The following is a 26,192-nucleotide window of genomic DNA, read 5'->3' on the forward strand; positions in this document are numbered from 1 at the left end:
GAGGCATTCAGTTCAGCATTACCATACATTTCAGTAGCACTTGGTATTTCTCAGTAATCTGTTTCAGTCCACTCCAGGGATGAGGGGAGAATAGCTTGTCTATATTTGCAGTTTGACAATAATTCTCAGAAATCCTCACTTAGAAGGTGGCATCCTAATTAAAACAAGTTTCTGGCATCTAATCTCTCATCTGGAGGCCAGTGACTCACCTGCATTCTTAAAATAACCTGCTTAAACATGATTATTCCTAATATTTTCATGCAATTTCTTCTAATGATTAAGCCAATGTTCATCTTTGTGCTTGTATTATAACTGATTCATAATTGACTCTCATTTTTCTCTTTTTAAATTTTAGGCTTTTGTTATTTTTTGTGGCCTGGGTATCAACAACACAATTATGTATGACCAAGTGAAGAAATCCTGGGCAAAACAGTCTGTGGCTCTTGATGTATGTGTACATCTTTGTGAAACCTTTTCTTGCTCCTAACTCTCATATGTAAAGAAGCCCACTCTATTTTTAAAAACTATGATTATCTAAACTTCTCCAATGAAATTCAACAATGTAGAACAGTGGTCTATTATATATCTGGAGATTTTAAACATTATCACATGAAAAATAATCTTGGTGAGAAAAAAGCCAGAAGTTTTGAGGATAGCTTAAGAAATTTACATTATTCCTACTACAACAATAATTAAGAGCAGTTTGAATGAAATTTCAGATCTCTCAAAAAAAGCATTATGCAAGACTGATTAATCTTAAAACATTGCTCGGAGGAAAGGGTAACATCACTAAGATATTGGTATTGTTTTAAATTTCACATGTGATAAGAGAAGAAACTCATCTACTTATCCCTGATGTGTGCACCTTTTACCTGTGTAATTCCTTTGAGTTTCTCCCATACTTACCATTACAATAAGAACCACAAAAATAACATTGGCCTGAATGAGATATGAAATTCTTTCTATTAAAAGAAAAATCAAACCCAACTGAATTACTGTAAAGAGGCTTTTTTTTCCTTTGCTTTGGGGTTTGAGACATTAATCTGCATAGTGGGGTTGCATCCTGTGCTGCACACAGGCCTGTTAAGGCTTTCCAAAGCCAGTAAGACCCTTGTGTTGGAAATCCTAAGCATAAGCAACTTTCTTTATTATTTTTATATATCTACCCATGTAGGAAGAAAAGTTAAAAGCTTACCTTTTCAGGCTCCTGCAAGATCCCTTACACTTTACATGTCATAGTCATGGATAACTCTTCGTATGTCCCAGGTATTTGTGGAATATGACACCTAAGAATGAGTGCTCCTCCTGGCAAGAAAAGCAAGCAGTGCTAGATGTCACACACAGATATATAAGGATGAAACTTCACATAGAAGTTTATTTGCTACTGAAATAAAAGAAAATTAAATATTTTTAGTTTAAAGTACAGAATCTTTCTTTGATATAAAAAAGGACTAATAACCATATAGCTTACATGTAGAGTATAGATTTGATAAATAGCCATTAATCTTCAATTAAGAGTAATTCTTTCTATAAATGGGCAACAGCTTCCGATTATATTTGCATAAAGTGATGGAAGATGCAGGAGAAAAGTACTGAACACTAGAATGGTATGAGATGAGGGACTGTGGATTTTCACTAATAGAATACTTCGTTAGTATTTATGTATTTAGCTAAAATGGCAATAAATGTTACTTGAAAATTACATTGATATCAGATGTAAAATAAATGAACTTGTTATATATCATAATAAGATTCTTATCAATATATACTGATACAGGTTTTCATAAAATATTCTGATAAGATTGACTAATAAATAGAAGAGCAAAACATAAATAAATTATCAGAAAAGTCTGCCATGATTCAAAGCCAGGCTAAATACTTTTTTTATACTAAGAACACAACATTTGCAAATTTATTTAAAGATTAGAATAATAAATCCTTAGGAAGACTGTTAAAACCTAAAGAGATATAATGAATACAGATCAAGGAGAATTTAGTTGTTAAATGTAATCTGTCATAGCATAAGATATAATTTGACTAATCTTACCAGTTTCTGGGAGAAGCTGCAGCATGGTCAGGCAGAAAAATAGATACTATTTGAGAAAGGACATGATGTACAGAACAAATGAGTTTATGGTTTTTATTTATTCTTTTATAGTGCAGGAATGAATTCCTGTTACTGTAAAAGGTGGCATCCCTAAAACTGAAAAGAGTAAAAATGTCTTGGGACTTAGTGCCACAAGGTGTTGCAAATCAACAGCCCATGAGACACAGTTTAGGTGTTTGTATGAATAACAGAGACATTCATAGATGAAAATTATTTCCAAGTGAGAAGCCTGTACCAAAGCTGCAGCACGTCAGCAGGTCTGGTGTTGCATGTGGGGAAGGACCTGTCCTTGCTGGGAGTGCTCTGGCTCTGGGAGCTCCCTCACAAGAGCAGGTGAGCAGTACTTTGTACATTTTATTTGATGCTGCTCTCTGCAGAATGGTATTGAGGAGAATGTCAGATACAGCACAGAGGTGCTGATATTTCGAAGCAGCAATGTGCCACTAGTATAGGCATTAAAGCTTTTCAGTATAGGAAAAGGCATTATTAAAAGTCCATAAATCTACTGTTATTTTTACATTAAATTCTTTCTCTTTTGATTGCTGAACTTCAGGAGAGGAATGTAGGAATCCTTATAATATTAAATTACTTACTGTTCATTATTCCCTATAAAATTCCTTGCAGTATAACTGCCAGATGTATGCCTGATAACCTGTAATTAGCTATTACATGCTGTCAGTTAGAACAGAATTATCACACAAATGCTCATAAAATTTGCTTTAAACATAGCTGAGTAGACTGCAGTACAGAGCCCTGGTATTGCTACTTGACAAGTGTACTAAAATGGGTTTTATCTTTTGTTCTGGGGCAGGTGTTGTCTTATCACGCAACATGTTCGAAGGCAGAAGTTGATAAATTCAAGGTAAAATTTAAGTTTTTTTATATACTAATTTCTGAAACTATAACTGTAAATTCATATTTGTCGAGATTATCTGAGAGAAGTTTTACATCATAAACAGAAAATCTTAATTAAAAATTATTTACAATGTGTATATTACACATAAGGCTGTTAAGCAAGGAAGGTGGAAAAGGGATAAAGAGGATAAAGAGCTGCAGTGCACAGCATCAAAGTCCCATTGTCCCAGCACCAGCTACTGGAACTGCATGTCAGTGCAGGCTTGGTGGCCTCCTCAGCAGAAACCACCACAGGGAAGTCGTACCATGTAGGAGATGAGAGGGAGACTAGAGAACTGAGACTTTACATGCTTACAGTGTGGAAGCTGCCCTGTGTTTGCTAAAGAAGTGGAGCATTCACTATCCAGATTGTGCATAGGCTCCGAAGGCTGGACAGGTATGTGAGGGATCTTCTAACTCCTGTAAGCACCCTTGGCAGAATGTGAAAGTGATGTGTTCTGAGTGTAGCATTGGTAGGGACCAATAACTACATGTTCTCCATATTCTCACTGAATCGTGCCTTGCCGTGGGCTAGAAAGTGGGGAGAACAGTGCCCTTGATCTTTCATCACTGCCAGCACTCCAGTGCTGCTTTTGTGATAGACTGTTTGTCTTTTCCTGCTTGAGGAGACACTTGGGAAATTTGGTGATGCTTCCCTTGGCTATGAGGAGGCAATACTGGTAGAGGACTCCTCAAAGCTCCCATAGGAGGCTCCCATGGTGGGTATCACTGTTGGTCTCCTGGACACACAGTGCATCAGAGACTGTAGTGAGGCCTGGGAAGGAGATCTGGACTGCTGTGACTCCACATTGATGGCACTCCCTGCTCTGGAGCTCTGGCATCTGTCCAGCTGAATAATAGCTGTTGGGTGCTTATTTTGACACTTGGCTGTCAGGCTGCACCCTGCTTTCTGCACCACAGAGATGGCTGTGGTGAAAGGGGGCACACACGGCTGGCATAGAGCTGATCCTGCTGAGTGATCTGGGCTGAGGAAGGGCAGCTCTTGCTAGTTAATGAGTTTGCAGATTATTGCCCAGATGATGGCTGTGCCTGGTATCTGTATTGATACCTGGTGATAAGGCTGTAATATTCTCCCTTCCCTGTAGTTACTGGTACAATTACCCACACTTGCGTATGCTGAAGATGACATTACTGAAGTGTGGCTGGAATCAGCATGCTTGAAGATCATCCAACACTACAAGAACTACTTTTGTGTGTGCAGTAAGTTGTATTTAGTGCTTGGCAAAAAGAACCAAACACTGTTGAGAAAGAGGAAAGAAAAGGGTAAAGGACCATCAATTTTCTGTTTTGCTTTTGTATTTTCATTTACCTTAGAATACACATCTGTAATACAGTTTCTATGACTATCAGGATTCCATCAGTATCTTTGTATGTACAAGAGGGCCATACTTGATTTCTGTCAGCCATTGAAAGACAACTCTCCTTCATTGCCTCTGTAGTTGCAATAACAGCCTGCTATGTTTCTCTTTGGACTCAGATGCTCATGTGATGAGAAGCTATTCTACTTGTTTTCCCAGGTGACTTCATGACAAAGAGATGTCTTTTCATTATCCATTTGCCTTGAAGGCATGCAACTATCCATTTAATGTCTAATAATAAGTTAAAAGGAAATTAAAAGCATTTATTCATTAATAATTCCAAAAGATAGAACTCCAAAAGACACGTCATATAAAGAACATAGATGAGAAAATAAGGAACATAACGAAGCTATGCCTAAAGTAAGTTAGGCTATTTTTTTCAGTTAAATTGTCCCTTCTCTATGTCTATATCCAGTTGTCTCACTTTCAATTCCTGACAAAATTTCTCTGAAGTAGTTTTTGTTAATGTTTTTGCACCACTGGATATAAACAAAACAAAAGAACAAAAACCCAGAGACAACCAGCATGTCCTGTGGGCCTGTGACACAGAGCTCATCCCAGAGAGGGCCATCCATCTGTGGGTGAAATTGCTCCCATCTCCCTGCTTACAGCTGGCCTCCCTGCTGAGGTCTCCCAAGGCATCCTACCCTGAAACCACTGCTCTTTTTCCTGTTTGTTATATCATTATATTTTGTTTAAGCCCTTTGTTATATTAGGATCATCTTCTAGCCTTGACTGGCTAATAAACCATCCCTCCCTCTGGGGGTTTTTGGGGCTCAATGTGTCCCCTGTCTCTGTGGTGATTTATTGGCAGGTGTCAGAGCAAATGTCTGTTCCGATTTACCCGATGTCCTGGTGCAGTCAGAGCAGAGGCACACACACGACAGAAACATCGAAATGAGAGTGATGCCAGGAGATCACTATTGGCTCCTGACTGACACCCAGCAGTAATTAATGACTTTGCAGTGACAATACACTGGATTTGACAACTTCTCCACATATTATCCCAAACATACTGTAACTGGATCCCAGGATCTTGGAAATAATTACATACTCTTGTAGTACAAGATTTTCTTTCCCTCTTTGTAATCTCATTTTTATAGTTTTCATAAAATGTTTTCCATTAATTTTTATTTGCTCAGAATCTTGAGAATATTCTGATAAAAAGTGAAAAATTTCAAGTGTACCTAAAGTTTCTTTTTCCTCTGGCTTTTACCAGTGAATTATTTTATTGCACTATAGAAAGCCCAGCAAGAGTAGCTAAAGTTTATTTTTTTTTTCTGAAATTTCATCAGGAATTTCTTACTGTTAGTGGATGAATTCACAAACACACAAATTCACAAATATACCCATCTTTTTAATAATTAAACATAATCACTCTGACCAGGTTCTGTAAAATAAATAACATTTATTTCTGTTTCTTGTCATCCCATCTAAGAATTAGTGAAGAAAACCCCACCTTAATAAGAAACCCTTAAGATATTAAACCTTTCTCCAGATGTTTATCTGGGGAAAAGTGCAAAGTGCTATTGGTGGTGGAGCTGGAAAAGGGAAGTTCACAGTATGGAAATATAAAACATGAGTGTATGAAAATAGACCATATGATACCATTGGATACTAAATAGTTTTAAATTTTTTAAATTTTTCAGCTTTAGATTATTATTGCATCAAAAAAGATTTAAATTAAAAATACTGTTAAATTCACACAAACTGCATAATATTTTTTACGTTTTCTATATGTGCCGCATTACTGTGATTTCTGATACCATTCTTCCAGGTACAGGAAGAAAAACTAAACTTTACTTTTCATGGGCATTTGCAAGTAAAAGAAAAAAACACCACCTAGACTGCAGTTTTTTCTGAGAATGTCTGAAGTTTTCAGCCTGGTTTATCACAATGCTTCTCCTCTCTTGAATCTACACAACTATGCTAAATTCAAACTGAATTTTGGCAGGATAAGCTAAAGCAATGCACCATTGAATCATACCCATATCAATATTAATTGTATTAATTAATGCATAAGGACTTAGAAGAAGTTAGAAATAGCTATGATTTTAAAAACTGTGGCAACTTACTTCTCCCTTGTATTTTAGACTTAAAAGACTATTCTGTCATTTCTGTTGTGTACTAGTGCTAGTGCTATAAACATTTGTGTCATTGGAATAGACAAGGCACTTGAGATCTGATTAATCTCAGATTGAAGCTATTCTGTAGCAGCCCATAGCAAGCCTGTGCCAGGTTTTTTCTTACTGAAATTCAGGTTCTGCAAGCCTAAATATAGTTATGTGTTAGACAAATATAGATACATGAGTAAAGAACGGAGAATTATGTTCAGGACAGGATATTTATAGCAAGAGTTACTGATTTATGAGACAGTAATGAACATGTCCTGTGACTTAGCAAGCAGCCCCACAAACACACACCACCTTTAAATTTCCCCAATGTAGTTTCCAAAGAGAATATGTAAACGCTGTCCTATTATGGGAAATGTACAAGAAGCTATTTTTAAGAAGCGAGCCTAATTGCGCAGCTGTCAATGGCATAAGCCAGATCAATATTTAATGACTGTGATGCATTATTTATAGCCCTGGGAGAGATTCCCTTTTTTAGGTCAAACAGCACACAGGAGAGATACACAGTGGAAAATAATGCATCACCTGCTTTACAGAATCTTCAATTCAAAATGTAGCATGAATAACAATGACAATTTCTGCATTTCTCAGTTTTGTAGCCTGAGATGTGGCTATTTAAGATCTACCTTCACACAGGGAGACTTTTGTGTCTTTCTTAAAAACACTCCTTTAACTACAGAATGATGAAAAAAGTTTTAACCAAAACAAAGAAACAACTTTTAAGACTGCTACTGTATATGGCAATGTAAGTAGTTGAATCCACGAAAGATGATGGATCTATGTGATTTTGATACTTGGAGTGAGTTATGTATCATTTAACATTTGTTATTCATGCCTTATGCACCCTTACATGTATAATGATGGGCAGCACAATGAGAACAAATGAAAATTTTGTGCTGGTTTTATCTTCAATATTTGAAACAATAGGGAAAGCATTCCTTGGCTATGTTATTCTCTGCTGTGATGTCATCTTTCAATTTAGAACTACTTTAATTACTTTTATAAGCTTGTAATTAAATAATTTTAGTAGTTTAAAATAATTACTTCATAGTCTTCCTCAGTAACTAAACTTCAGAAAGGCAGTCTGGCCTTGGTTTTGGAGCATGTATGAAACATTGCCAGAGAATACAGGGGGTTATGCATTGCTGCTTTTTTATGGCACTGCTGTGTCAATCAGTTTGGTACCCTGTGTTTCCCTTCCTGTGTGGGGAAACACAAAGCTCTTCACACACTGCAGCATTTGCCAGATTGGCCTCCAAGGCTGCTCACACTCACTTCCCTTTGGCTGGCACTGAGCTTTTCCATAGTGCTCTTCCAGCTGCTCAGGTTCCACTGAGAATAGCAACAATAGGAAAAAAACTAAAGAAAAAATTTGAAGGTAACCAGGGCTTAAATGTTAATATTGAAATGTGTTCCCTTTTTCCTTTTTGAGAAAGGTACATGATCACAAGATGTAAAACACAGTTAATTTCTCTCCTTTTCCACATCAACTTCCCACATAAGACAAGAACTAAAGCACTGTGTTAAGAGTTTCATAGTTCATCAAACCAAGGTCTTCTTTGTATTACATTATTTAGTACGCTTTAACATGTGCCCATGTCTTCAGTTGTCATGGAAACAAGAAGTCAAGAACACATTTGCAATGTATTACACTGAAAATTATAAACAGTGATAAAATAAAATACTGAGTGTTTATACTAGATTCTGAAAGGTGAGGCTGTCATCTGACTTCAGATAAGTGCTCTGTAGTTCCATTTTTTTCCAATTTCAGTGAACAGGGAATGGCTTGGAGAAGTGGAGTAGGGGAAGGTTGTTCATGGTGTTTTCTCGTAAAATGTCTGGATTTAGAGACATCAAATGAAATTAGGGTGGAGATTTTAATCTGATTAAAAATCTCTTTTCAGCAAACTTGTAGTTAAACTACATTACCTATCAGTGTGGATAGAGTTAAATGAGTTAAAACGAGGAATTGGCAGAAGGAAAAGACAAATCGAGACTGATCTTCTCTGGGTCAGGGAACTCCAATGTGCAGCTCACCAAAGCAGAAAGGAGTACACCAGGGGAGTATGTTTTTTTCAGTTCAAATAATATTACCTGAGGGTTTTTGCTTATTTTCTTTCAGGAAGTGTTTTATTGGAAATAAAGATAGTTGGATGAATTCTGCATTCTCATGTCAGAGACATGGAAAGCACCTTTCAGGAGTTATTTCTGGAGCTGTCCTGCTAGACTGGTGCCATACTACTGTGCCTACCCTAATTCAAGGAATAGTAATTGAAAAAGCTAGTGAGAATTCTGAATTTGGTTTCAGAAACTTGAATGTTTAAGTTTTATTAAAATTTCAGCATTTGAGTTTATTGGCTTCATAGGTAATCAAGATGAGATTAAACTGTTGCAAAATGTCACTGAGGGGATTCCTCTTGCAAAATTTCTAAAATGGCCATATTTATTATTCCACGTGAACACATAGAGCTCCTACAGTAAAATACAACCTTTCCTCCAGGGCAAATGGAATATGAATTTTCCAGGATGTTGTGGAGGGAAGGTTCACCAGGAGTGCTTTAGCCTGGTGAGGCTCCAGCGCTGAGCTGCCCCCTTGGGTGCAGCCAGCCCTGCCTGTTGGCCCTGGAGGGGTCCAAGGGAGGCTGCAGTGGTTGTGAGCACAGATCCACCCTCTGAAGATCTGCAGTTTAACTGGGCAAGTTCCTTGTCCCTGTGTTGCCAAATCATCTTAGCAGGGCAGGGCACTGCTTCATGTTTTGGTTTCGCATTTGCAAAGAGGGCACAGAAATATTAAAACATCTGTGAAAGGTTTCGACAATTCTACTTTAGGTCTGCAACAAATTTGTGTGATGCAACTGTATTGCATATATATGATAAGCCTGCATAAAACTAGTTTATTTTCTAGTGTAGGGGATAAGCAAATCCTGTTTTAAAATAAATCTTTCTCTTGAAGAAAAACTGTCTATGATCTAGGAGAGTTAAGGCCAAGTTAAGAAAGAAGCCTGGGGCCTGGAAGCTAGATAAAGCCCACAATTTAATCATATACCCATGCCCAGACAACTTTTTCTGTTAATTTATGAGTTTAGCACAAGTCATTAAATGAATTTTTAAAAGGGATAGGCTTCTTTCAGCAAGGAATAGATTCTGGTCTGGATTGCTTCAGGGCAAGGACATTGCAGAAGTCAATAAGGAACTTCTGTGGAATTTTTTTATGCAAAAGCAAAATATATTTATTCCAGCATGTTTATGCTATGCAGAATAATCTTTGGATATATTTGTGCTGTAGGTTAAAAAGAAGGGATCTGAAGGGCTATGATTTAAAAAAGAAGAGAGAAATCAACATTTATATTCTAACTGCAAACACACAGTAACTAGAAATATTAAAAAATAAATTACTCTTTCCAAGATCAGCTACTTCACAGTTAGACAAAAGCTTAAATCTCTCCATTAAATACCTTAAAAAGTAATAAAATTTAATTAATTAAAATAACAGAAAATTAAAGTATGTGCATGATCAAAACAGTCTTTGTACTAGTTGCTTTAAAAAGCCTTCTTCTCTAAAGCTGAAGTAGATTTCAATTGATCTAGATAACCCTAATTATTTCTGCTACACTCTAATATTTACAGTACTAAAATAAAAACATTCCAAGTAGTTGAAAAATATTACTGACTTACTGCCTTTAATAGTGGCTGTTTTTCAGTTTCTTAGTAATTACGCACAGTAATACAGTGATACTTAAACAACAGACATTTTCAGCAGAGAAGTAATAAAACACTTGGATTATTAAGTTGTCCATACTAAAAAACGTATGTTGCTACTGTGCTGCTCTCAGATACTGGATTTTTGTTATTCACATGGGAAATCTTGTGTTTCTTGCATCTGTTTCCACACACAAAACCCTAATTGGTCCAGGTCTTGATAACGCTTAGAAAAACAAGTTAGAAAAAGCAATTGTTGGAACACAACATTGCTCCCAAGTGAAGATGATTTATTACCCAACAGACCTGTTGTCTGTCCTTCAATCTGATCGGTCATCATGCTCCATAAGAATCCCTTGTCAGATGGAAAACATCAAGGAATAAACAGAGTTCAGCACTGCTACACTATTTAGCCAGCAACCATGCAAAAATGATAAGGCGTGGAATACATTTAAACGGCCATGCAAGCCACAGGGGTATCTGATGGATGATTAAAAAAGGAAAAAAATATTAACACTTGTCAAATAATAAAGCAGTGTACTTCAGTCAGTGACAGACTTAGGAATTTCTATCAGGAAAAATTTTCAAATAGGAAGAAAAATTTATCTAGCAGACTCATGTACTGGAAGTGGGCCAGCATAATTTAAAACTCTGAGGTACTTCAGTGAAAGATGGTAATTTAGGAGTTCTTCAGTGTGACTTTATCATGGTTCTTTTGCCACCAACAAGGAGCAAATTATTCCCCACACAGCTGATAAGACATCCCTTGGGCTGGCCCTGTATGTCACTGCTCCCTCTTCTGAGACCTGCATTCCCAACTGCTACAGAAAGACCATTTTATTGTTTACTTTATCTCATGGAGGAAAGAAATTTTCAAAGAAACCTATAAAAATGGCATAATACTTCACATTTTAAATTATTCCTTATTTATATGTGCTTGATTTCTTCTGTAGCCCCAGCAGGCTGAGAATTATAAGTAGGAATTTTCTGATTAAAACCTAGAGGTGCTTTGCACCAAAATTTGTTTAGATAGAAACTTTCCAGTCAGCATTGATATTATCAATATTGATTTTTAAATTAAATAATTAATATTATCAATGTTAATTTTAAAATTAAAAACTTAGTTGCACTGAATTTAAAAAAGAGAATTATTTTTTCCTTAGCATGTACTCTACAAATGGAAAACATATTTTTCTTTGTTTATTTCTGCCTCTATGCAGTGTTCCAGCTGCAAGCAGCAGTTTGTCATAAATGCTTGCTTGTGTTGATTTTAAATTATTAATGGCAAAATTTCTACAGGCTTTTTAAAAAATATTTTACAGCAATAAATGTTCCCCAAAGGAAGAAGGCAGTGTCCTTTAAAAGCTTTTGACATTTCCAACGAGTTGATATTAGAGCTAGAACCTTTTTATAACTAAAACTCTCCAAAGTGAAGAATGGGAGATGTTTTTCTGAGATGAATCTGTTTGGCCACTGGGTGCCATCCTTGCTCCACTTTAAGGCTGCTCGCCAAACAGTATTTCTGTTCAGCCGTAAAATCCTGCGAAAATGTAATGCCAGTGCAATTTCTCACCATCATAATGTTTGTGTGTGTGCATGTGACAGAATATGTTCCCAGCACAAGGCAGTGTGCCTTTCTGCACATCACTGAGAGACTGGAGAGAAATATCCTTACAGGTTCAGCCATGTTATATCCTGCAATTTTATTTTTTTTTTTTCATTCCTCCATCAGCTGGTGAGAAAGGGGCTGTGCTGGAAGGGCTGTCCCACACATGAGCATGTAAGTGACCATGCAATTCTATGCAGTATTAGCTTTGGCTCCAGCATTATTTGAAAGAAAAGAATTCCCTGGATGCACACTTGTTTTCTAGATCAAATGGGCCTGGGTCATCCAAGCAAAACATTATCTATAGATAGTAGATAATAGACTATATTATGTACAAAAATATTTGTAATTGCAATCTTGTATGGGTTATTTATTACACTGTTTCACTGGCTGCTCCGGGTGGCGTCTGCTATTGGTTTAGTCTGGGCAAAACCCCTGGCAGAGTCAACAACAGCTTCTAAGAGAAATGGTGTCAGTAGTTCTGTGGGCCTAGTCTTTACAGTTTAAACTGCAAACACTGTACATGTATGAGAAATAGACTGTAGTACACACGCCCCATCATAATCTGCCTGTGTGTACAACAGCCTGCCTAACTCACCTACCCCTGCTTCCTCTGCTGCCACAGCTGTGTGTGTTCTGTGCTTGCAACAAGCTCGAGGCACACAAAAACTCCACCCCAAAAATAACAAAAAATCCATTGCTATCTGTGGCCTTCATAAACTCTACTGTTGAGCTGATTCCAGTAGCTACTTGTGCTGCCTCTACCTTCCCCGAAGGAAACCTGTTGCTGTGAGGAGTGGTAAGGAAAAGATACAAGCAGCAAAATATATACATGTATTCAAAACATGATTGTCAAGAAACAAGTGTTTATGTCAGTGTTGCAGCCTTTTACCTCAAAGTAGTGATATATGAAAGCAACCATAAACCTTTGTTTAGAGAAAAATTATAAAGCTAGTAGTATGTGGGTAGTAAATAAGGAGTTAAATAAAGATTTAAGAGCCTATTATTTGTTTTTTGTTGAAAGAATGGGATCTGTACATTTTGGAATTTGTGAAAAAGCTTGTGGTGCTGAGGCTGTGAGCTGGCAATGAACCAGAGGCCGTGCTGCAGTGCAGGGTGCTCAGGCACCTAGGTGCTTAGGCTTTCTCTGCTGGGGAGCTTTGTGGATGAAGGGGGCAGTGGAGGATGTAAGTTCTGCTCTGGGGAGAGGAGCTGGGCTGGAGAGGAGCCTGCCCTGCAGAAGTCCCACATGGGGTAAGCCTTGGCTTGTGAAGCTGTAGTGAGATGAACCTCTGGTTTGGGAAGAAAGCCCTTTTGGGCACTCCTGAGTGCTCCTAGGGAGTGATTTATGGGTTCAGAATAGGATGACCGGATTTCTTTTAAACCTGCAATCAGAACTTGACAAAAACTAAGGACAAGAAGACAAAAGCAGTCTTTCAGGAGAATCACAGAAATGTTCTCTGTAGCATTCCTGTAAACGTACGTTGTAAGGTTGAAGGTGTTGTCAATATTATTTATTGTCCACCTGACCATATTCTGCTCTAGCTGTCACTCTAGCAGGTCTGAAATAGGACTTTCTCCCCAGTGGAGCAGTAACCCACTCACACATTTGCATAACTCTCCCCACCAGGCACTGCACTGCCAGCCTGATTTGTCACAGCTGCTCGGAAAGAACATTTCAGTGGCTCCCAGGAAATCCCATCCAGTGCCATTGTGTCCCTGCAGCACCACCACGGCCCCAGGGTGACACTGGTCACACTGGTCACACTGGTGGTCCTGCATGTTGGCTTTGGTGCACTGAGAGCTGCTGCAGCGTGCTGGGATCACAAAAATAGTGTGATACCAGTGCACATTGTGGCTCTGGTGGGATTTCTGAGGTTCTGGCTTTGGGGTTTTTTTCAGTGTCTGATCTTGGCAACCCCTTCACTTTTTTCACATGCTGTCTTCCACCATGCACCAAATTGAAAGTTGCGGAGCACATTTTGCGCTCTTTTCACCAAATGTCTGAGTTCCCGCCTACACCTTCACATTATGTCCACCATGAGAAGAAACCTGTCCCTGCTCCTTCCACCTTTAATCATGTTTTTCCTCTTCTGAGTCTTTAAGGAAGGAGCCAGAACTTTTCCTCCACTTTCTGGGCAGGAAAAGGCTATGTTGTATCCCACTTTTCTCACTCTCCCAAATTCACAGGCATAAGGGGGAGGGCTAGTCCACATTACCCATTCTGCTCTTCATGGGAGTAACAAAGCTGACTTTTTGCCACCAAAACCAAGTAAAGCTTTGTGGGAAATGGCAGCCTGACACTTTTGTAGTATAGAGATATAGTTGCCCTAGGTTTGCTGCTTGTGTTTGTTTGAAATTCTGAAACAGAGACTGAATAGACCCTTTTGTACAAACTTCTCATCTGCACTGATGGCCATAAAAACTCGACAGTTGCTAGCCTGCAGTATGTGACACACTGGTTCTTTCCTAATCACCATCAGCCAAAGGGACGTGAACACTCCCCAGCGCGCCTTGGGAGATCATTGTGTCCAATGTGCATGCCCTGTAAAACTCCAGTCCTGGGCTGCTGTGGTTATGGACTTTGGCCTTAAGAATAATAGATGCCTAGACCATTAATTTTTTTTATTTTATGCCTCTGTTCTTTTAAAATCAAAATTTCTTGTTCCTTTTATTGGCTGCCATATATTTTGTTTCTGTGTACTGGGAAACAACTCTAGCATCAAGGATTGATTTTTACTAACATAAAATAATGGTTTTTGCACCTATTATAGTTTGTAACAAAATTTTATATGTCATTTTTATCTCTGAAATGTATTATTTCTTTTTGATGGGTCCCAATTTCAGAAAGCAGTATGTTCAGATAGGATTGATTGACTGATTAGAAATATTTAAAATGCTTTCTGTTTTTAGCTATAGTTCTGGGGCTAGCTTTTTAAATAGCACGTTTAACACTGTAATGACATACCTTCCTTTGCCCTTTTAAAATGAAAATTGTAAGACAAATCCTTTCCCCAGGAAGATACAGTTTGATCCCCAAAGCAGAAAGTAAATACCATACTTCTGTCCTAAGTCCACACTGAATGATAATTTAAAAAAATCCTAAATTTTATATTTGATAGTTTAGATTGTTTAATGTCTACTTTTCTTGTTCTAATAGAAGCAGACTAAATAGCTTTCTTCATGCTGTGAAGTTTCTTTTTTAATTAAAAGAAATACCAGCATCATACTAAACAGAAGTTGTATTTGGTAAATGGTCAAACACAACTTTTTGAAACAAGTCTAAATGCAACTTTCTTTGTTCTACATTTCATGTCTAAAGTACATGTTAAGCTTTTAATTTGCCATTCAAAGGTGGAGCAGTTCCACTACATACATATACATGCTTCAGCTGCAGATTTTAAAGCTGGATGCATGTCCTGCATTATTCTTGGTTTACAGATGTAAAACTTTGACTAACCAAGGAATAACCTTTTCCAGCAAAGGGCTCAGACACCTACTGTGGGACTTGGGGCAGAGTTTGGGCTTTTGATCTCACAACTGCAACCCTCTGTTTATCTGTAGGGTTAATCTGAGGAGGTATAAAATACACAAATCCTGTTCCACCCTGCCTTTCATCCAACAACTGTTCAGCTATAAGACACTGACAGAGACTGGAACATTGAAGGAGTCTGGTAGAGCTGACAGCTGCAAAGCGTGTTTTTATGGCAGCATGAGGTTTTCTTGGGCAGGGACATAGGACTGGCTGGTCTCAAAAGCTCTCTCCAAACTAAACTAAGGCCGTGTTTCTGGGTGATTTCACTACTGAAGGCAGAGCAATGCTCCTGTGATAATCATATTAAAAAAATTGTTAAAATCAAGAGGTAAATACACATCAGTCATTTCCATACCCATTCCCCTTTACTGTAAATTTTGTAAAATTCCCTTTTAATGCCACTGTCCTGCCTCTGCTTCAGTTGGTCGTTTGAAAAGAGGTTCTAACTCAGCATTGTGAAGGGCAAAGAGTTGCTATCCACAGTCTCCAGTAACAGATGGAGGCCTTTAAAAGCCAGTTTGCTCTGGGCATTAAACATGCTGGAGCTGCAACATTTGATTCTTTCTCTTTTGGAGAGAGTAAATGTGTCAGACTGGAATATAACAGGCTTTGGTCTTCCATGGCTATGAAGAAGTACAAAATCTGTCCACTGGTGTTAATAACTGACTATAAAGATATATTTTAAAAGGTGCCTGCCTGCAGCTATAAATATAAGCAAGTATCTTAGAGGCCTTTATATATGAAAAGAACCCTTCACAAATAAAAATCTTTGCCATCAGAAAACGATGTCTTCAAAATGCCTTCATGGAATCATAGAAGATTATGTGAGAGATAATGAAGGCATCAAATTTAAATATTCTTCACTTTGATACTTTCTCTTCAGCTTTTGATTATCATCCTTTAAGGTTTTTCAGATCCTAATCTTCTGAGAGAGATTTGCGATGAAGAGATACTTGAAAAGGCAATTTTATTTCTTCTCTGTGTGTCATGTTGTCTGGAGCTGCAGTTTCACTCCAGCGTGTACATGAGGTCAAATCCTGACCTGCTATTGGAATAGTATGTGGACTCTGGACTTTAACAGTGCCCCTGGGATTTAAGATGTACGCCACATTATTTTGCCAGGTTATTTTGCTACATTGGAATATATATTTCATGAGATATCTTTATATGTGTTAAGTATAATCAAGTTCCTTGTTACTTCTTTCCATCAGTCAGGCAGTATTTTCTGAGGAGGAAACCTTGCTGATCATTCCACATGCCACTGTAAATAAGGCTATCCAAACAGTGGATTACATTCAGTAAGTGGAAGTTGCTGTTACAGAATAGTTCTGGTACCACATAGGAAGGAAGCTGAGTATGTCAAATGGCAGAATGTACCTTTTTCTTAAACAAAGTCATACTAATATGCTTATCAGTATGTTTCAAAATACTTTCCTTGCATAATATGCACTGATGTCTTATCCACACAGGTACTAAAACTGAAGTAGAGAAATTTTAAGATGACATGGCAAAGTAGGATGTTAGCGTTTTCTGTTTTTAGCTGGACTGGTTGTGCATGGTTGTGCACATTTTACAAATGAAGAATGCTTTGGGAAGAACTTGCCAGTTTCTTTACATCTGATTTTATCACATTATCAAATATTGATACAGAAGATTGTGAAGAATATGCTATTAGAAGAGTTAGTGCAAAATCATTTAGAAAGCATTTTCCTTCTTAGGCTTTATTCATTCACAGGAGCCCAAAGCCTTATTAATACTGAACCAAAATGTTATTTTTCTGTTCCCATGGGCTGTCTTTTATAGTGGCCAGAATTGTGACTGTATGGTGAAAGCCACTTTGATGTTCCACGTGTTTTGCAGTAAGAGAGTCATTAATGACATATGGCCTTTTGTGATGGCTGCTGGAAACTAAGGCTCAATCAGTCCCTTGCCTCTCACCTGTTCACAAGTAATAAGCAGGCTGTGATAGAATTTAGGTGGTAGCAAAAAGCAATGAGGAAAGGAGAATCTTGTCTCCCACCTGAACTGAGTACAAAGGTGCTTTTCCTCCCCCTGTGTATTCATTCCACCCTATTCCATGCATGCCTGGTTATGGAGTAACCACAGATCTTATCCTTATGCTCTTGTTTGGAGGCATGACATCCTTTTTTTTCAAGCTACCTATGACTGATGATATTTTCCTAATCCGGCAGCTGCTGAGTTTGTATTTTATTAGGCAAGACCAATTGCCTTCCATGTGTTCAGCTGAACTTCTGTTCCTGATTCCCTTCAAGACAAATTTTTGGGTTAGTACTGGTGATATGGAAATGTGACCAGAGGAGGCACATCTGGCTTTAACTTGCCCTAAGCTCACAGAAGAGTCATATGAATTTTCCTCAATGATACAAAGAGCACTGAAATTGAAGATTCACAGGGTAAAATATTCCAGAGTAAAATGTTTTAATTGTTTTAAGAAAGGGGAAATTGAACTTCTAAATGTTCAAAACCCCACAGCCTTTTAAGGGATTGTAAATCACTGGGGTGCTTTAAAAAAATAATTTCACTGTAACTTGAATTTTAATTGCCTGCCCCTTCCTTTTACTGTCATGGTACTTTCATCATCTCTGTTTTCCTGAAAGGCAGTGTTGCTATTGTTGTTTATTTTAAGAAATCCACTGAAATTTTTCCTGCCGTACTGCAAAATTTCAGGGAGGGATATGTTTTAGTATTCTTTATGTTATTAGTATTTTTTATATATCTCTGTAATTTTAAAATATGAAGTGTTAATGAATGTTCTTCTCTAAACCCTGGACTTTTGCATTTCTAGCCTGAGAAACTGAGGATAGTCAATGCCAGGTGCAGCCAGAATACTGCTGCAGCCCCACAACATATCATTTTTTTAACATTATTCAAATTAGGCTCTGCACTCATAATTCTGTTGTTTCCTTTATTGCTGTTGTAAAGCAAATGGTTCTTTTATACAAATGTTATCTCCTGGCTATTAATTCAGCAGTTATTTTGGATTATGGCACTCCTGTTAAATTTAGGAATGTAAAACCTCATAAATATTTAAAAGTTTCAGACTGACGTGGGAAGAAATTGTTTTTGACTTGCTTTGTTAATATCCTGTTGTTCAATTTGTAATAGATTTGGAATATATTGTTATTTCTCCACTGTTTGACAAATGGAAAAACAATTTTAGAGTTGAGCAACTGCTTCAAGTGTTCTACCTTGAATTGCAACAGGCTGATAAAAGTGTTGGTTTCCAGAAAAAATAGCAAGGAAAAGATCTGGTTTTCTTTAAGAGGCCAAAAATTCTGAAAGTGTTAATTAGATCCCACTTCAAACTTAATGAAAATGCAGCAGTAGGTTTGCAATGATTGTTTGATAAACCATTTCGAGAATCAAGTGCTTCCCCTTCAGCCTGCTATTTAAGCTTTTCACTAAGGAGCTAAGGAGTATGCTGTACAAATGTGTTTCTTCCCCAAAAACCAATTATATTGAGTCTTATTTCTATCCAGTGAGTGTGTTGATAGACTTAATATTAATGTCCATCTCCAGTATCCCCCAAGTCTTTGAAGAATAACTGAATGATAAGTAAGTCACAATTTTTGTAAGATTGCTGAAGGTCTGGACAGCACAATCTCAGGGCCAGCATTCCTGCTTCACACCTAACCTGGCTCATGCAGGTGCTGCCACTGAGCAAGCCACAGCACATCTCTGTGTTCAACTAAATACATCAGCCAGGCCAGCACACATTCCTGTGTTTGTGTGTGCAAGAGCAGCTCATTCCACTCTTACAAACAGAAGTCCCTGTTATACAGACAAAGCAAAATGTATGGCTTTTGCTGTTGTTTTATTGACTGACTATAAAATCAGCATGTTGAAAATTCTTTATTTTACTTTGGAGTGTACTTCTGCTAGACATGTCTTGTATTCCTCTTCTTCTGGTTCTGTGTGTGCATAGTGAACAGCGTAAAGCAAAGGGCACTTGTATGCTTATGATTTTGAAGGCATTTGGAGGAAGAAATTCTGCAGAGCAGTATATTTACTTTGCATTTGTAAATGGTAGCAATTAAAACTCCCAGCTTCTGGCTATCCAGATGTTTCTTGCATTACAGCACTGTAATTTGCATTGGAATATATTGTGTTACTGCAGTGGCTGTAAAGTGGTCAGCTTTCAGTCTAAATGCTGTATCAGGCTCCAGTTGGAATGGTGAGCATATTTCCTGCTCATACCAGGTTCTTCTCCTTCCCACTGTTTCCACACTCTGTTAACTTGACGTGCTTGTGTTTCTCAGATGAAGACTTTTACTGCTCAGCATTTGAATCAAGCGGGGAATGTATCGGCAGGTCAGAACTGATGTACGGTTTGGTTCTTGTAAGAGTGAATAAAAGGACGGAAGTTTTGAATCAGAAATTTCCCTTTGGCATTTTCAGGCAGCAAACATCCCTCTGGTGTCAGAGCTTGGCATTGATGACATCCATTTTGATGACTTCTCGCTCGATGTGGATGCCATGATTACTGCAGCCCTGCGGATGTTCATGGAACTTGGAATGGTTCAGAAATTTAAAATTGACTACGAGGTAACCATCTGCGCTGCAAATATCTGCTGCTTTTGTCTTGGCACTGCTCTGTCCATTTGTACACATTTAGTAGCCCTGCTCCAAACTGCACTTTGAATTTCAGACGCTGTGTAGGTGGCTTCTGACGGTGCGGAAGAACTATCGAATGGTCCTGTATCACAACTGGAGGCACGCTTTCAACGTCTGCCAGCTGATGTTTGCCATGCTCACTGTGAGTACCCAGCCACACAGCCCCCAAGAGCTTTTACTGCCACATTGCCTAACCTGTCTAAAAGCATTCCATTTCTTTTCTAGTTATTATGCTACTCATTTCCAATAGCAAAGCAGACAGAATTTATTCAACTTAAGGCAGCACATATTTGGCAAAACCTTATAGTGTTTTAGTGAGAGTGATATCATAGGCACATTAAAGTGACTGAAAACAGATGGCAGTCTTGGAGTGCTCTTGTTATTACAGATCTTGATCTTATGAAATGTTTTTCTTTTGGAACTCTTTGATTTGACATTTATTTCAAACTCCTAATTGGGAAGTACAAAACCAAGGATTAGAATCCCAAAGTATTTATTATGTTGATATTTATTATCTCCTTATCCAGCTTAATCTAAATAGTTTTAGAAGATATTGGTTCAAAACATTTGAAAATTATCTTCCAGCATAGTGATCTAAGTGAATCTTGAGTCTCCACTGGACATTGTTAACACTTAGGGATTTTATTAGCATGTATCTCCAGCAGTACCTGTAGCTCCTTTAGCATACAAGTAAATTCTACTGAAATTTAAAGTAAATTCTGCTGAAAGTACCACTAGAACAAGCATACTGCTCTCTCTCCCTACCCCACAGCAACTTCAGTGCAGGAAATAACCCATGTTTGGCCAACTCATTCTTGTAAATGTATCAACAAAAAACTCAGGGGTCCTGAATGCCAGAACTTTGCATGTTGGGCAAGAAAAAGAGACTGTGACTTCCCCTAGCAGGTGAAGATGTCATTCTAGTGCTTGAGCAGTCCCAGCAGGGTGGGTGTGTTTCTGTGAGTGTTGATGGAGGCATAGTGAAGCTGTACCATGCACCATGAGACAAGGGAAAGAAAGACCCAACGAGAGAACCTCTTCCTCTGGGCATGAGGCTGCTCAGCTGCACAGAACATTGTTTCAGCAGGTGCTTGCTGATGCTCTCTAAGGAAATTCGGTGTTAAGGCCTGGGTGTCGGTAGTTTTTATGGTTTTTTAAATTTGACATGCATTTTTTCCCCTAGTTTTAGACAAAGGAAAAGCAATTTACTCCGATGAGCATAGGCAAAGGCGGGCAGCGGCGCCGGGTGTGAATGACAGTAATTTCTGCCGGGCGGGTAGCCCCCAGCCCCAGCGGTGGCACCCCTAGGTGGAGCTGCGAGGCCGGGTTTGCGGCACGCTGCTCCGCCGGGGGGACCGGGCACCGCCATCCCGGCTGGAGTGCCCGCCCTGGGGCCGGCAGCGAGGGAGCGGGGCCCTGCTGCTCCAGGGCCACCGACTGATGCTCTGACCGTGCCTCTCACGGCGCCATTTCAGAGCCCTTTTAGCAGTCAGCACAGGGGTGCAACTGTGCGAGATGTGATGCAGCGTTTTTAAGCCAGGTTTGTTTCCTTGCCCACACTCCTTGTAATGAACAGAATGAGCAATTCCATGTGCAGGGCTGGATGTGAGTGGCCACAGCACTGGAGTCTCCACACATCCCACCCTGCTTTGCTCTGGCTCTGGCTGGGAACAAAGTAAGTTCAGTGCATGATCTGTTTGGCCTGCTCTCCCTTCCAGATACAGGAACATTCTTTTGTGCAAAAAAAGACACAAAAGAGAAACTTGACATTAGTAATAATCCAAAGCTTGTTCCTACTGCATTTGTCTTGGGGATACCATCCAAGTTAGCGTGTGCCTTCTTTTCTCACTGGTAAAAGGGGAAAATTCTTAGACAAACCCCTTGAAGGGCTTATCAGAGCCCTTCTCTGCCGCTCAAGAAGGCACTGCTTTGTGCAGTTATTGCAGCTTATTTCTGATTTCTCCATGACAGTGAGCAATGTAGACTGCCCCACAAATAGAAACCAGTAATTCTATTTTAGGGCATTTTCAGGTAGGATTTGCCATGGTATAGTCATGTCTAACCTATAGTGGAGTAGCCTCTAAGGGCCCCACCCTACTCCCACTGAATGCACAAGAAAAATTCAGCTGTGTTGAACAAGCCAAACAAGAGAAATTCAACAAAGAGCAGACCATTGTTTCACTCCTGGTAAACTCAGCTTTTTGCATATATAAAGCATGTTCGTGAATGTCTAAGTATGTATTCTCTCTCCTGAATTCTGCAAACCATAGTTGAATTCTGAAGACAAGCACTGCAGCAAGGCTGTTCCTGCAAGTTAAGGGAGTACCTGAGAGTAAAGTGCAGGATCAAGCCCAAGCTTCATTATCAGTGCCTTTGCCAACACAGTTCACATTGATACTTATTTCAAAGGGCAAAAATGAACAAGTAAGCAATACCAAATTAAAATCCCATCTGGTGTGCTAATAACAAAACATAGATGTGGGGCAAGGTATAATGAATGCAATTCATTTCCTCACATGAAAGAATGACCTCCATAACTCACTGGAGACTCTGCCACTCATGAGTTATGGGTCATTCCTTTTCTGGTGAAAATAAATTTTACTGCACCATCGTCTATAGCCATGGGGTTTTTTTTTCCTCCTGTAAATTCAGAAATGGGGAAATGTAATCCTCTGTTTACTTGCATTATGTTCAAAGAAGATATCTCCTTACTGTAGTATTGTTTTAAATGAAATGTTTTTTACTATGTGACATATGCTATATTTCTTTCATATATTCAGTGACAAGACTTTTCATTAAATAAAATGTGGCATTTATTTTTGAGATATTGCTACTGTTAATAAATTCTTTAATTGGTTTCCCTGCATTTGCAATACAGGTTGAATCCTTGAATTTAATCAAAGTTTGGATTACACTAAAGAATATTTATTACAACATCAATTTAATATTATAAAACTTCCCTTTTAAGTTATTTTAACTTAGCCATTAATATTTTCTCTAGACTGAAACTTGACACCTCGTGTGTTGTCAGTTACAAACTATTTTTTAATCCCTTTTTATAACTAGATCTTTATTACTATTTGTTATAGAAGAGCTGTGTTTAAAAAAATAAAAAGAGAAAATGCTATTTTTAGAGGCTTTTTTTCTGCTTGGGTAGATGTTACCGAAACAAGAACAACAGCAATGCCACTAGAAATCAGGTGAACCTCTTTCCTAATACCAAAGTTATTCTGTACACTGGTGGATTCTACACAAAATTAATTAATCTTTTTTTTCTTCATGCTTGATCATCTTTTCTGCTGTGTAAATTTTAAGGAATTATAAAGTTTTTGTAGCAAGTCTTGCACTTCATCAATTCCCACTGAAGTGCATTCCTGAGCACCTGGGGGAGCTTGGCTCCCTGTACTGTTTATGTAGCAACTGTGGCCACATTTCAGACTGTCTAAACAGAGGATACTTAGATTTGAATGTGCATTTCTCTAAGTAGAATTAGTGGTCTTTGGGGTGACTAGCAGAGCTTTCACAGAGTATTGCAGCAATTCACTGGTGTTTCTGAGTGTAAGTTCCTACCAAGGAAGGGCAACAAGTCCCCCTGTGTCACTTAAACTCTCTTCTTGCCGGTGGGTGAAATTATGGCTCTTTGAAAATCACTGATATTTGGGGATTCTTACGTGGTGTTGGTGTTCAGCCTTGGTTTGGTCCTCCAATACAAATGTATTTTGTATCTCTTGTATGTAATTTCCTTTCATGCTAACTAGATCATGTGGATAACTGAGGAGTGTCACTGGAGACTGACACTGTGAAAAGACAAGCGTTACAATTTTCCAGCTCAGCCAGTCATTTTTGCAGCTATTACGCCCTTCTGCTTCTGAAAAACCAGATTGTTTCTGCCATGGGTTAGAGAGACCCTAGCATCTCCTCCAGACAGGATCTGTTCAGGATGCTTGAGATTAGCAACAGCAGGAAGGGTTTTTTCTCTGCCATGGCCCTGTTCAGGCAGGAAGACTGCTATCACAAGTATCCAAGAGGAGAAGCATAGTGATAAAAAAAGGTTTCTATGATTATCTCCCCCATTCACATAGTCATGTCTGAGCTGCTTGTAGGGAATTTCATTGCATTTGTTTTCAAATGCCTCTCCCAAATTCAAGTGGGTATCTGAAGCAGAAATTTGAGACATTTCCTCTTTAAATCGTGCCACTTAATTTCAAAATGCCAGATTGAAAAAAAAATCTAATAGTTCATAACAGTTCCACAGAGTATATTTTATCTGGGTTCTTTTAAAGAACCAACTTAACATGTCAGCTATCTCTGACAGTAGGGATTGAATAAGATGGTCATCTCAGGATTGAAGAAATCAAAGTACTTCTCTAAATAATAATTTCAAAATTTTATCAGTTTATTTTTGGGTTTTTTATTTCTCTGATTAAAAAATCCAGTTCCTGTCTCAGTTTGCAGTTACTGGTATTTGTTTTCAGCTCTTTTTGCCTTTAGTGCCTCCTGGCTAGCAGAGAAATGGCATGCTGGAAATGCAACAAAGAGATAATAACAGATCACTCCAAGGACATTATCTATTCTGCTAACCATCTGACATACAGCAGGGAATAGAATATGACAATAAAGCATTTATCTTCTCCTTACTGAAACATTCATGGTATCAAAACAAAGTTGACTGTTGCTGGATGGACTAACATTACTTATCCCTTTTGCTACTGATAGTTACAGCTGCTATTTTTTTTCCTGCTCTCAGACTGCAGGATTTCAGGAGATTCTAACTGAAATTGAAATTTTAGCTTTGATTGTGGGATGCTTGTGTCACGACCTTGACCACAGGGGAACCAACAATGCCTTCCAAGCCAAGTAAGCTTTCTAATTCTTACTATTTTAATTTGGTTTTCTTCCACAGGAGAGCAAAAGGTGACCAGGATAAAGAATGAAGCATTAATTTCAAGCCTTCTAGGCCAAGGCCAAGTACTCTTATTCCTGTGTGCAGTGAGGGACTATCCATCTTTATCATTCTCTGTTCCTTTAAGTAATTGCTGGCTTGTCCTTTGTAGCTGGCTGTTGAACTGACACCACATATTGAAATGTGGTGCCAAAACTTGATGTTCTTTTCAGGCTCAGCTGTTATTGATTCTGGTTTTCAACCCAGAAAGCACCTAAATTGTCTGTCTGGGTTGTTCTTGCTGACTGAGGTGCCTGGCATTAAGCAAAACCTTGTTCTGCTATTGCAGAGAGAAGAAAATAAGTGAAACTGAAATAATGCTTTCACAGAAACCAGGCTGCTGCCCTCAGGCACAGTGAAGGAGAAGTAGGTTTGCAGAAGGTTTAAGAGTGATACTTCTAACTGTGTAGGTAGGGGAACTTCTTAGACTAAGGTCAAATTCATTCCAAAATCTGCCTTCCCTGAGAATAGGAGGGACAACAAAAAGTGTCCGTAGCAACATCCTGGCCAAGCTGTGAAATAAAGCTGCCAGACATAGAGATTTCTTCAAATCCCTTTTTGTTTTCTTCACTCCCCAGTTCCTCTACAGTCAGAATATGAGGCCCCAAGGTATTCCTGTCCTTCAGATCCCAGTGAGCATTTGTAGCTTTTTTTGTTCTGCTACAAACAGAACAATTGGGGAGTGGTCAAATGGTTGTCCAGAGATATTTGAAAGGCAGAGTGATGCTGTGTTAGCCTGTTTTGTCCTACTTTTGCAGAAGTACTCTGCTGCAATGTGTGTATGCAGGGACTGCTGCATTTCTGGGGGCAAGGTGCCTCAGTGACCATCACTCAAACTGATGTTTCTGATGTTCACTAAGCTGCCATTTCCTGAGGTATTGGTGTTGCCATACAATCTCAATGAAACAATGACACTGTCTGGATCTTCAATCACCACAGCAGGGAAAATCAATTGCAGTGCTCAAAAGACAGAGCTCGTGGTGCAAAGGTTACCAGGCACTGCTAGATGCCTTTTTGCAGCTGAGTCTTGAAGAGAATCAAAATAGACGAGACAAATGGGAGGGAAGCTCAGCTGATTGATGTTTATGTTCCCAATTTACAAAAACGAGACCCAAGATTTACATCCTGGCCATTTTAGGCTCTGATTAAATTAACCACTTCTCTGCTGCACCATTATACAAGAGTATCTTTTGTGCAGAGGGATGGCTGAGTTAAAGGTACAGGGTTCAGCATTAGACTACTATCACTCATACTTGTTCTTTG

The 26,192-nt window shown here is 38.6% G+C and overlaps 1 protein-coding gene across 1 annotated transcript in view; it reads left to right on the forward strand.

Moving 5' to 3' along the window:
- PDE11A (phosphodiesterase 11A) overlaps positions 1-26,192 on the forward strand; it is a 103,743-nt gene that overhangs the window by 51,120 nt on the left and 26,431 nt on the right. Inside the window, exons 9-13 of the mRNA XM_059476152.1 lie at positions 356-448; positions 2,919-2,969; positions 19,772-19,918; positions 20,022-20,129; positions 24,735-24,844. Of these exons, the coding sequence (XP_059332135.1) occupies positions 356-448; positions 2,919-2,969; positions 19,772-19,918; positions 20,022-20,129; positions 24,735-24,844 (509 nt within the window). The remainder of the gene's footprint in view (positions 1-355; positions 449-2,918; positions 2,970-19,771; positions 19,919-20,021; positions 20,130-24,734; positions 24,845-26,192) is intronic.

Source organism: Ammospiza nelsoni, chromosome 7, assembly GCF_027579445.1.
Source record: "Ammospiza nelsoni isolate bAmmNel1 chromosome 7, bAmmNel1.pri, whole genome shotgun sequence".
Taxonomy (NCBI): domain Eukaryota; kingdom Metazoa; phylum Chordata; class Aves; order Passeriformes; family Passerellidae; genus Ammospiza; species Ammospiza nelsoni.